Consider the following 13,697-nt stretch of genomic DNA (forward strand, 5'->3'; position numbering starts at 1 on the left):
GTGAGCCTTAACACCCCACAGGTCTTTGATGACGGATGTGTAAACGAAGAATTTTTTTTTTCACTAATGTGCAGTTTTCCCTCCAAATTTACCATTTTTATAAAGGGTAATGGGATAAAATGCCCCCCAAAATGTGTAACTCCATCTCTTCTGAGTATGGAAATACCCCATGTTAGGACGTAAAAGGCTCTGCAGGCGAACTACAATGCTCAGAAGAGAAGGAGTCACATTTGGCTTTCGGAAAGTAAATTTTGCTGAAATGGTTTTTGGGGGCATGTCGCATTTAGGAAGACCGTATGGTGCCAGAACAGCAAAAATAAAAACACATGGCATACTATTTTGGAAACTACATTCCTCAAGGAATGTAACAAGGGGTACAGTGAGCCTTAACACCCCACACGTATTTTACGACTTTTTGTTAAAGTTGGATGTGTAAATGAAGAAAAAACCTTTTTTTTCACTAAAATGCTGTTTTTCCCCCAAATTTTACATTTTTACAAGGGGTAATAGGAGAAAATGACCCCCAAAATTTGTAACACCATTTCTTCTGAGTATGGAAATACCCCATTTGTGGACGTCAAGTGCTCTACTGGCGCACTACAATGCTTAGAAGAGGAGGAGTTCCATTGAGCTTTTGGAAAGGGAATTTGTTTGGAATGGAAGTCAGGGGCCAAGTACGTTTACAAAGCCTCCGTGGTGCCAGAACAGTGGAACCCCTCCCACATGTGACCCCATTGTGGAAACTACACCCCTCACGGAATGTAATAAGGGGTGCAGTGAGCATTTACACCCCACTGACGGTTGACAGATCTTTGGAACAGTGGGCTGAGCAAATGAAAAATTTAATTTTTCATTTTCACGGACCACTGTTCCAAAAATCTGTCTGACACCTGTGGAGCATAAATGCTCACTGTACCCCTTATTACTTTATGTGAGGGATGTAGTTTCCATTGTTCTGGCACTATGGGGGCTTTGCAAACCCATGTGGCCCTCAATTCCGGACAAATTTTCTCTTCAAAATCCTAATGTTGCTCCTTCTCTTCTGAGCATTGTAGTTCGCCCGAAGAGCACTTTCCATCCACATATGGGATATGTTCTTACTCAGAAGAAATGGGGTTACAAATTTTGGGGGGCTTTTTTTCCTATTTTCCCTTGTGAAAATGAGAAATTTAGGGTAACACCAGCATTTTAGTGATTTAAAAAAAAAAAAAAATTATTTTCCCATCCAACTTTAATGAAAATTCGTCAAACACCTGTGGGGTGTTAAGGCTCACTATACCCCTTGTTATGTTCCGAGAGGGGTGTAGTTTCCAAAATGGGGTCACATGTGGGTATTAATTTTTTTTTTCTGTTTTTATGTCAGAACCGCTGTAAAATCAGCCACCCCTGTGCAAATCACCAATTTAGGCCTCAAATGTACATAGTGCACTCTCACTCTTGAGCCTTGTTGTGTGTCCGCAGAGCATTTTACGTCCATATTGGGTATTTCCGTACTCAGGAGAAATTATAGAATAGAATACCCCTATGTCCACCCCTATGCCCACCCCTATGCAATCCCTAATTTAGTCCTCAAAAGTGCATGGCGCTCTCTCACTTCAGAGCCATGTCGTATTTCAAGGAAACAGTTTAGGGCCACATATGGGGTATTTCCGAACTCGGGAGAAATTACACTACAAATTTTGGGGGTCTTTTTTTCCTTTTACCTCTTGTGAAAATAAAAAGTATGGGGCAACACCAGCATATTAGTGTAAAAAAAAAAATAAATGTTTACACTAACAGGCTGTTGTAGACCCCAACTTTTCCTTTTCATAAGGGGTAAAAGGAGAAAAAGCCCCCCAAAATATGTAGTGTAATTTCTCCTGAGTTCGGAAATACCCCATATGTGGCCCTAAACTGTTTCCTTGAAATACGACATGGCTCTGAAGTGAGAGAGCGCCATGCACTTTTGAGGACTAAATTAGGGATTGCATAGGGGTGGACATAGGGGTATTCTATGCCAGTGATTCCCAAAAAGGGTGCCTCCAGCTGTTGCTAAATTCCCAGCATGCCTGGACAGTCAGTGGCTGTCCGGAAATGCTGGGAGTTGTTGTTCTGCAACAGCTGGAGGCTCCGTTTTGGAAACACTGCCGTACAATACGTTTTTCATTTTTATTGGGGGGGGGAGGGGACAGTGTAAGGGGGTGTATATGTAGTTTTTTACCCTTTATTATGTGTTAGTGTAGTGTAGTGTTTTTAGGGTACATTCACACTGGCGGCGGTTTACAGTGAGTTTACCGCTAGGAGTTTGCCTTGCGGCGAAAAATTTGCCACAGCTCATACTTGAAGCAGCAAACTTACTGTAAACCTGCCCGTGTGAATGTACCCTACCCAGCTGTTTCAAAACTACAACTCCCAGCATGTACTGACAGACCGTGCATGCTGGGAGTTGTACTTTTGCAACAGCTGGAGGCACACTGGTTGGAAAACCTTCAGTTAGGTTCTGTTACCTGACTCAGTATTTTCCAACAAGTGTGCCTCCAGCTGTTGCAAAACTACAACTCCCAGCATGAACTGATCGCCGAAGTGCATGCTGGGAGATGTAGTTGTGCAATAGCTGGAGGTACGCGACTACAACTCCCAGCATGCCAAAACAGCTGTTTGCTGTTTGGGCATGCTGGGATATGCAGTTTTGCAACATCTGGAGGGCTACTGTTTGAGACCACTGCATAGTGATCTCCAAACTGTGGCCCTCCAGATGTTGCAAAACTACAAATCCCAGCATGTCCACTCAGCAAATAGCTGTCTGGACATGCTGGGAGTTGTATTTTGCAACATCTGCAGGGCTACATTTGAGACTACTGTATAGTGGTCTCAGACTTCCGTAGGATCCAGGGAGCCAGCCGCACGACATAACCGCCTGCCGATCTCCGACACCGTTAGTCGCCCGCAGCCTCGCCTGCAGGGTAGGGGGACTTCGTCGCCGGTCCCCTTCGGTTTTGCCGTTCTGCCCCGCCTATTGCGGGTGGGCAGACCGGGGAAACCGCGAGTTAACCCCCCCCCCCGCCCCCGATCTGCTATTGGTCATCGCGTCTATACGACCAATAGCAGGGATAGGAGGGATCCCCTTATTTTCCGGGTCACTGGGTCACCATAGACCCGTATGACCAGGAATAGCCACAAATTGCAAGTGTGAATTCAAAGGCGTACTTGTGCGTCCTTGGTCCTTAAGTAGTTAACCCCTTAGGGATGGGTTTTTTTTTTCCGTTTTTTGCACTTTTGTAATTTTCCTCTTTACCTCATAACCCTTTCAATTCTGCACCTAAAAACCCATATGATGGCTTATTTTTTGCGCCACCAATTCTACTTTGTAATGACATCAGTCGTTTTGCCCAAAAATCTATGGCGAAATGGGAAAAAAAAACATTGTGTGACGAAATTACAGAAAAAACGCCATTTTGTAAATTTTGGGGGCTTCCGTTTCTATGCAGTAAAGTTTTTCGGTAAAAATGACACCTTATCTTTATTTTCTAGGTCCATACAATTAAAATGATACCCTACTTGTATAGGTTTGATTTTGTCGTACTTCTGGAAAAAATCATAACTACATGCAGGCAAATTTATATGTTTAAAATTGTCATCTTCTGGCCCCTATAACTTTTTCTGCGTACGGGTCGGTATGAGGGCTCATTTTTTGCGCCGTGATCTGAAGATTTTATCGGTACCATCTTTGTATTGATCGGACTTTTTGATCGCTTTCTATTCATTTTTTCATTATATAATAAGTGAGCAAAAATATGCTATTTTGGACTTGTTTGTTTGCGCGTATGCCATTGACGTGTGGTTTAGTTAACTATATATTTTTATAATTCGGACATTTCCGAACGCTGCTATACCACATATGTTTATTTTTATTTCTTTTTTTTTTTGTTTGTTTTTATGGGAAGGGGGGGGGGTGATTCAAACTTTTATTAGTAAGGGGTTAAATTATCTTTATACTTTAATACTTTATCTTTAACTTTTTTTTTCACTTAGTTTTTTTTTGCAATGTTTTAAACCCCATAGGGGCTATAACACTGCACACACTGATCTTTTACATTGATCAATGGTTTCTCATAGGAAACCATGTATCGATGATTCTGCCGCTTGACTGCTCATGCCTGGAACTCAGGCACTGAGCAGTCATTTGGCGATCGGGCACCAGGAGGCAAGGTAAGGGACCCTCCTCGTGTCCTACCCCTGCTTGAGCCCCTTGAGCTAACAGGTGTAGTGAAGAACAATTCTTCACTACATCTGCATTAGTTTAGTTTCACTTTAGATGCGGCGATCAACTTAACTAAAGGGTTAAGACGTGGTGTTCGCGGTGCCACGTGTTATAGAATGGGAGCGGGCGAATGGTGTACAGGTACGCCCTTCGTCCTCAACAGGTTAATGATCAAGGCAAATTTTCAAAATCTGACATTTCCACTTATTTGGTAATAACTGTGGAACGCTTTAACTTATGAAAGCGATTCCAAAATTCGGCAAAAAAAATAAATAAATTAGCATTTTTCTAGACTTTACCTTTTCTGCTCATACGATAAATAATCATACCACACCAAATTAATGATTAATTCACATATACAATATGTCTACTTTATGTTCCCGTCATTTGATAAACATTATTTAACTTTTGTAGTATGTTGGAAGGTTTATAAGTTTAGCAGCAATTTTCCAGATTTTCAAGAAAATATCAAAATCTGATTTTTCAGGGACCAGTTCAGTTCTGAAGTGGAATTAAGGGGCAACTCTTAAAGCAATCAGAATGAGGTTAAAGAGGTTTATTAACCCTTTAGGTGTTTCACAGAAATGAAAGCAATGTGGAGGCTGAATAAAAAAAAAAATATTTTTATTTTTTGCTGATTTTTCATTTTAATCAATTTTTTTCTGTAACACAGTAGGTGTTGACAAAGAAATACAACTCAATATTTAGTATTTAGTACTCAGTATTTAGAAATATCCCATATGTGACCTTTATGCGCTACGTGTCTCTCACACCGGCCTCAGACATGAAGGCGTGCTATGTGGATTTTGGGGTGTCCTAGTTTAGGATAGTTTGTTGAAATTATATAAACTCGCAGAGGCCTTGGGGGTGCAAAAATATTTTTGGGAGACAAGTTGACTCTTTCATTGGTACCATTCTGAGGTACATGTGACACTGATTGTTTGTTATTTTATTTTTTATGAGGTGTTATAAATAAAAAAAATATTTTCTACAGTTGATTTTTATATATTTTTTTTAGGTTGGTCGTCATGCGGTATGAACGACATGTTAACTTTACTTTGAAGGTTGATACGGTTATGGCGATAACAAATTTCTATACTTTTTTTTATATATCTTTGTTCATTCATAGCATAAAAACTATACGTTTGTAAGTCGCCATATTCTGTGAGCCATTGTCACTGTCGCAATTGTGTGAGGACTCTTTTTGCGGGACATGTTGACGTTTTTGGGGGGACTATTTTTGGGTGTGTTTTGGGGTGTATTATGTATACATAATTAATTTTATAATTTTTTTGAAATTTTAGAAATTTAATTTTACCTCTTTTTTTATTTACATTTTTTTTACTTTTCTTCACATTTTACTTTTTATTAAATTTTATTTATTATTATTATTATTATTATACACATAATTCAATGGAGTACACATCTGTACTCCATTGAATTATGCCTATGTCTGTCATGGACATAGGATTGATCAGTCACTACCTTAGGTAAAAAATGATCTGTTGCCATGACAGTGGAGGCCACTCTGCTTTCACTTTGAGAGGGCCGAGCGGTGACAGAGGGAGCTCCCTCCCTCTGTTACCCCAATAGACACTGAGGTCACAGTGACCGCAGCTTCTACAGGGTTAACTCAGGATCGGAGCACAGGTCCGATTCTGAGTGCTGCGGGTGGCTTGCCCCAACGGACGGCTTCAGGGAGGCTCGTCTGTGCATCAGAGCCGAGCTCAATAAAACTCACAGCGCCTGGCGGCGCTGTGGCAGTTATTTCCATCAGGAAAATAATGTTCTGGGAAGTCACCTCTAATCATCATGTACATGTACCTGATTTCGCATAAACAGGTTAAAGGGGTTATCCAGGAATAGAAAAACATAACAACTTTCTTTTAAAGCTCTCTCTCTGTTTGTCTCCAGGTTGGTTGTGCTTCTGCAGCTCAGTTCCATTGAAGTGAATGGGGCCAAGTTTTAAAACCACACCCAACCTGGAGACAGACGTGGAACTGTTTTTGAAAGAAATTAGCTGTGTTTTTGTATTCCTGGGTATGTTTCATAACGAATGAATGTGTCACTCATTATATAAAGTATATGTCACTCCTGTGCCAAAGTATGAGTCTAAAAAGTTTAGTCATCTGGAGCCCATTTGCTTATTTAGCCAGGCCCTTACTTTATACCCTAAAAACTGATGACAGGTCTGCTCTAACCCTTTACAGATGCAGGGCATACAGGTACGCCCTTGTTTCCTGGTAGTTATGGACGCCAGGCGTACCTGTACACCCTGGTACTGTTACTGGGGTTTAAAGCATTCACATGAGCGGAGAACACTTTAAAACCAGTGGTTCCGGACTGCTATCAGCAGCCAGGACCCAGGGTTTATGCCGGGCACTGCCGATCAGGCCAATGCCCAGCATTAACCCTTTAAATGCCGCAATCAAAATTGATTGTGACGTCTAAGATGAAAGTGAAAGCATCCCCGCAGCTCAGCGAAGCTGATCAGGACCATCGCGATGACATTCGCAATGTCCCGACCAGCTGAGAGGATGGCACAGGAGGGCCTTTACCTGCCCACTTGCCGTCCAATAGGCCTTCTATTGCTCCATGCCTGCCATGCTGGCTGGAGCAGCAAAGCACCGATAACACTGATCAATGCTATGGCATAGCATTGATCAATATATGCTATCAACAGATTGCATGGTATAGCCCCCTATGGTGGCTTAAAAAAAAGTAAAAAGTGTAAAAAAAAAAAAAAAAAAAAATTGGAATAAGCCCCTCCCCTAATACAAGTTTGTATCACCAGCCCCCTTTTCCATTTTTTAAATAAATCAATGTCATAAAAATAATCATATGTGTTACCACCGTGTGTGTAAATGTCCAACCTATTAAAATGTAAGGTTAGCTAAACCGCACGGTTAGCTAAACCGTACGGGGTGCACGTAAAAAAATACCAAAGTTCAAAATTGTGCATTTTTGGTCACTTTATACACCATAAAAAATTTATGAAAAGCGATCAAAAAGTCCCAAAAAAGTGAGCCCTCGGAGATAGCCCTGTATGCAGAAAAATGTAAAAGTTATAGGGGTCAGAAGATGACAATTTGAAACATACTAAGTTTGGTGCATGTAATTCTAATATGTGTCTGTAGGTGCAAAAATTTAAGCAGTATGATTTTTAGAAGGGGAGGAGGAGGAGGAGTCCTTAAGGTTAAATGGGCTGAGTCCTTAATAAAGTTTATCTTGTTGATGTTTTAGGATTCTTATCTATATATATATAAAACTCAATGGCTCTCATTTACTCTCTGCGCCAGAATTTGCACCAGAATTGAAAAAACCCTGACTGACTCTCCCTTTTGCCAAGAATACCAGAAAAAGGGGTGTGGCCGCCGGGAAAAAAGAGCGTGATCTCAGAAATGGGGCGTGTTCCCGACATTTTTACAAAAACCCAACATATTTACTAAGGTTTTTAACCCCTTCAGGACGGAGCCCATTTTGGCCTTAAGGACCGGAGTGTTTTTTGCACATCTGACCACTGTCACTTTAAACATTAATAACTCTGGGATGCTTTTAGTTATCATTCTGATTCCGAGATTGTTTTTTCGTGATATATTCTACTTTAACATAGTGGTAAATTTTTGTCGATACTTGCATCCTTTCTTGGTGAAAAATCCGTAAATTTGATGAAAAATTTGAAAATTTTGCATTTTTCTAACTTTGAAGCTCTCTGCTTGTAGGGAAAATGGATATTACGAATACATTTTTTTTTGGTTCACATATACAATATGTCTACTTTATGTTTGCATCATAAAATTGATGAGTTTTTACTTTTGGAAGACACCAGAGGGCTTCAACGGTCAGCAGCAATTTTCCGATTTTTCACAAAATTTTCAAACTCAGTATTTTTCAGGGACCAGTTCAGGTTTGAAGTGGATTTGAAGGGTCTTCATATTAGAAATACCCCATAAATGACCCCATTATAAAAACTACACCCCCCAAAGTATTCAAAATGACATTCAGTAAGTGTTTTAACCCTTTAGGTGTTTCACACGAATAGCAGCAAAGTGAAGGAGAAAATTCACAATCTTCATTTTTCACACTTACATGTTCTTGTAGACCCAATTTTTTTATTTTTACAAGGGGTAAAAGGACAACATTTTTACTTGTATTTGTAGCCCAATTTCTCTCGAGTAAGCACATACCTCATATGTCTATGTAAAGTGTTCGGCGGGCGCAGTAGAGGGCTCAGAAGGGAAGGAGCGACAAGGGGATTTTGGAGAGTACGTTTTTCTGAAATGGTTTTTGGGGGGCATGTCACCTTTAGGAAGCCCTTATGGTGCCAGAACAGCAAAAAAAAAACACATGGCATACCATTTTGGAAACTAGACCCCTCGGGGAATGTAACATGGGATAAAGTGAACCTTAATACCCCACAGGTGTTTCACGACTTTTGCAAATGTAAAAAAAACAAATTTTTTACCTAAAATACTTGTTTTCCCAAAATGTTTTAATTTTTAAAAAGGGTAATAGCAGAAAATACCCCTAAAAATTTGAAGCCCAATTTCTCCTGATTCAGAAAACACCCCATATGGGGGTGAAAAGTGCTTTGCTGGCGCACTACAGGTCGCGGAAGAGAAGGAGTCACATTTGGCTTTTTGAAAGCAAATTTTGCTCTGGGGGCATGCCGCATTTAGGAAGCCCCTATGGTGCCAGGACAGCAAAAAAAAAAACCCACATGGCATATCATTTTGGAAACTAGACCCCTCGGGGAACGTAACAAGGGGTTAAGTGAACCTTTATACCCCACGGGTGTTTCACGACTTTTGCATATGTAAAAAAAAAAATTTTTTTTTACCTAAAATGCTTGTTTTCCCAAAAATTTTACATTTTTGAAAAGGGTAAAAGCAGAAAATACCCCCCAAAATTTGTAACACAATTTCTCCCGAGTACGGCGATACCCCATATGTGGCCCTAAACTGTTGCCTTGAAATACGACAGGGCTTCAAAGTGAGAGCGCCATGCGCATTTGAGGCCTAAATTAGGGACTTGCATAGGGGTGGACATAGGGGAATTCTACGCCAGTGATTCCCAAACAGGGTGCCTCCAGCTGTTGCAAAACTCCCAGGATTCCTGGACAGTCAACGGCTGTCCGACAATACTGGGAGTTGTTTTGCAACAGCTGGAGGCTCCGTTCTGGAAACAGTGGCGTACCAGACGTTTTTCATTTTTATTGGGGAGGGGAGGGGGGTTGTATAGGGGTATGTGTATACGTAGTGTTTTTTACTTTTTATTTTATTTTTTGTGGTAGTGTACTGTAGTGTTTTTAGGGTACAGTCGCACGGGCGGGGGTTCACAGTAGTTTCTCGCTGGCAGTTTGAGCTGCAGCAGAAAGTTTGCTGCAGCTCAAACTTGCAGCCAGATACTTACTGTAATCCTCCGCCCATGTGAGTGTACCCTGTACGTTCACATTGGGGGGGGGGACATCCAGCTGTTGCATAACTAAAACTCCCAGCATGCCCGTTGGCTGTCGGTGACTGCTGAGAGTTGTAGTTTTGCAACAACTGTAGGCACACTGGTTATGTATCACTGAGTTTGTGACCTAACTCAGTGTTTCACAACCAGTGTGCCTCCAGCTGTTGCAAAACTACAACTCCCAGCATGTACGGTGCATGGTGTACGGTGACTGCTGAGAGTTGTAGTTTGCAACAACTGGAGGCACACCGGTCGTGAAACACTGAGTTAGGTAAAAAAAAACTGAGTTTCACAACCAGTGTGCCTTCAGCTGTTGCAAAACTACAACTCTCAGCAGTCACCGACAGCCAACGGGCAAGCTGGGAGTTGTAGTTATGCAACCAGCATATGCACCACTACAACTCCCAGCATGCACTTTAGCTGTTTGTGCAAGCTGGGAGTTGTAGTTATACAACAGCTGAAGGTACACTTTTCCATAGAAAGAATGTGCCTCCAGCTGTTGCAAAACCATAAGTCCCAGCATGCCCATAAGGGAATGCTGAGAGTTGTGGTGGTCTGCCTCCTGCTGTTGCATAACTACAGCTCCCAGCATGCCCTTTTTGCATGCTGGGAGCTGTTGCTAAGCAACAGCAGGAGGCTGTCACTCACCTCCAACGATCCACGCCGGAGAGTCAGTCCCTCGTCGTCACCGCCGCTGCTGCTCCTGGGGCCCCGATCCCAACATTGATGCCGGGGATCGGGGTCCCCAGCACCCGGGGTGCACGTCCCGCACCCGCTCACGTCCTCCGGAAGAGGGGCGGAGCGGGTGCGGGAGTGACACCCGCAGCATGCGCCCTGATTGGTCGGCCGGTAATCCTGGCTGTCAGAAACGGCCCCGATCAGCCAGTAATTCCGGGTCACCGGGTCACTGGAGACCCGATTGACCCGGAATCGCCGCAGATCGCTGGACTATGCCGACATGGGGGGGCATAATGACCCCCCTGGGCGATATGCCGGGATGCCTGCTGAACGATTTCTGCAGGCATCCGGCTCCGGTCCCCAACCGGCTAGCGGTGGGGGCCGGAATTCCCACGGGCGTATGGATACGCCCTCGGTCCTTAAGGACTCGGGATGCAGATCCATACGCCCTATGTCCTGAAGAGGTTAATAGAAAATGTCATGGAATGAAAAAAAGCAAAGTGTAGGGAAAGGGGAAAATGTAGGGAAACCTTAGTAAATACAGTGGAAAATAAACTGTAGGGAATTAAAACCCACAAAGAAACCTACGCTCCACTCTTAGGAAATGAGGGCCAATGTGTGTGTGTGTGTGTGTGTGTGTGTGTGTTTGCCAGGGGCAGGGTTTTTGTTAAAAGTCCCATACAAGTCTATGGGAAATATATGTTACTGCATAACTTCCAAATAACTGGAGATATTTTGATAATACGTGGTCACGTTACTTATGTGTCCACTTAAAATATAGGATAGTTAATTTAACCCTTAACTACCCCATTTGTGAGGATCAGGGTTTTGTTTAAAGTCCCATGCAAATCAATGGGAAATGTATGTTCCCACATAACTTCCATACGGCTGGAGATACTTCAATACCTGGTACACATATTACGGGTCGAGAGAGGAGGTCGAGAGAGGAGGACGAGATATGAGGACGAGATATGAGGAGGGGATAGGTGGTCGAGATAGGAGGACGGCATAGGAGGACGGGATATGGGGTTGGGATATGACAACAAATTGAGGACGGGATATGAAGTCAAAAGCCGGGTACTCAGCTAGTAAACGTATAAACAGCAACTTTAACTTATGTACTTGTAATGTGCAGTTTGGATTTTATGTTGTTTATCTCATGAATGTTTGCCTAGTTTATTGTCAGGATGACTGATAACATTTTCATTGAATATCTTTTGTCATTTTGCAGTCACTTCTTCTAATCTAAATCCAAAATATTGGCTGCTCTGAACCAAGGAGAAATTTCGGGATAATGCGGAACCCCAGCATGGTTATCTTTGTGTGCATAATAAGCCATCTTCTACTTCTTGCTGGACTCAAGGCTGACAGTAAGTCAAGTATTGTTTAGTTTATACTTTGCCTAGTTTCAGATGTTTATGTTGTTTATGCTCAATTCATATAAATAAATATATACTATAATGTATACTATAGTACAGTAAAACATTTTTATGACAAGCATTTACATTTTTGTGACAGCAAATTTCAGAAAATAATTTTCTCGAGAGGGCTTATAAAAAAGTGTAGTCTTGTACACTTGCAGTCATGTTGCATATGACCACAGAAGCCAGTGGTTGGCTACATCCAAAGTGTACAATGATGTCATCAGGGCACCCCTCAAGATGAACAAAACTGGCAGCCATGCATTTGAAGGTGTATAGTGTGAAGCTTTAACAAACCAAATTCGCTATATATCTGTTTATTTTCTGAAACATCTAAAGCACGTTATTCTATGGAAAATAGTTCAACCAAGCCTAACATGACAAAAAATGCAGCAATTAATATGGACTAAGTTCAAGTCAGAATAACATTGCCCTACAGTACAGTCTGTTTTGTGGCAGTCATGGAAAAAATTGTGTAAAATTGGCTGGCGTATTCCAGCTTCAATTCCTGTGGAGGTATAAAAAAAAAAAAAAAAAAAAAAAAAAAAAGAGAAGAAAACGCAGAGATGGCGCTTGATAGTGCCGTTACCTTTGATGGGATAAAATAAGGAAAAAAAATAAATTTTCAAATGCTGCTCACCTTGTAGAGTTGTGCAGATTTTCAGGCACAACTCTGGGATGCACTTTAATTGGTGTGCGGCGAGGTTCCGGGAGCCGCGGTCCGTTGGTACTGCTAGCAGGCGGTCCTGATGCTGGGCAGGTGATGTGTGGCGAGATTCTGGAGGCTGCCGGCTATCGGCACCGCTGGCGGGTTGACCTGATGCTGGCAGGTGGACAGGAGCCGTTTACTGTGAGCACCACTGGCAGGCGGTTAGGATGCGGGCAAGTGCGTCGGGGTTCCGGGAGCTGCTGCTTGTCGGCACCGCTGGCATGCGGTCTGGATACAGGCTGAAGGTAGGTTGCGGGTGTCCGTAGAGAGTTTCAGACCCAAAAATCCGACTTTCATGCGGCGCTTCTCCGGATGGAACAGATCATACAAATTACAATGGTAACCTGGACAACAAAAGTTACACAGATTCGGGATATGCTGGACAATGCGTTTCTAGAGGGGATTCCTCTCTTCGTCAGGTCCATTTATTTACTGTAAAGTGTGGGTATTTATACAGTGTGTAGGCTTCAGACTTTTCAAATTTTGGCTGGTAGCTGAGGTCACTGGGGGCTGGGCTGTGACATCAGTCCCCGTGACCTCAGCTAGAACTGCTAACGGCTTCAGCAGGGTTTATGTATAGCATTGAGAAATTTTCTCCATTGAAACCAATAGACCTATTTAGGTCAATGGCAGAGCTGGCTGGCTTCACATTGAAGCTGAGCAGCTTTGAGTCTGGCTGAGGCTTGGATGGGAGACCAGAAAAGCGTGGTGTTTGAATGGAGTTGCGATTGAATGTTTTTTTTACCAAGCCCCAATCACCAAAAGGTGATGGGGTATAAAACCCCCTTTAACCCAAACTCCCCCTCTTATTGATTACCTATAGGTATATTAAAAATTCACTTTTATTTAGTTTGTCTAAAAGGTTTACAAATTTAGTGCTTTAAAACCACTAGCACAGTCCCTATTGTTTCCAAGTATGCTTCCTATGTGGGAAATCTAATAGTATAGAGACGTCTTCCATACGTCTAAATTGGGACTGAATGCTATCAATTAAAATGCAACAAACTATGTCTCCCCTACATGTTTCGTGGTGTCCACCACGTCTTCAGGGGTTCTGAGACATACTGACAGGTCAGTATGTCTCAGAACCCCTGAAGAGGTGGTGGACACCACGAAACATGTAGGGGAGACATAGTGTGTTGCATTTTACAGTATTCAAATAAAGATAAACAGGTACCTGCACTCACCACGA

The 13,697-nt window shown here is 42.3% G+C and overlaps 1 protein-coding gene across 14 annotated transcripts in view; it reads left to right on the forward strand.

The window, feature by feature from the left end:
- The window catches only part of PTPRS (protein tyrosine phosphatase receptor type S), a 784,683-nt gene that overhangs the window by 76,464 nt on the left and 694,522 nt on the right, over positions 1-13,697 (forward strand). For all 14 annotated transcript variants that reach the window (XM_056571644.1, XM_056571636.1, XM_056571669.1 and 11 more), the window contains exon 2: positions 11,607-11,745. In XM_056571644.1, the coding sequence (XP_056427619.1) occupies positions 11,670-11,745 (76 nt within the window). In that variant the 5' untranslated portion in view covers positions 11,607-11,669. The remainder of the gene's footprint in view (positions 1-11,606; positions 11,746-13,697) is intronic.

This window comes from Hyla sarda, chromosome 1, assembly GCF_029499605.1.
Source record: "Hyla sarda isolate aHylSar1 chromosome 1, aHylSar1.hap1, whole genome shotgun sequence".
Lineage (NCBI taxonomy): Eukaryota > Metazoa > Chordata > Amphibia > Anura > Hylidae > Hyla > Hyla sarda.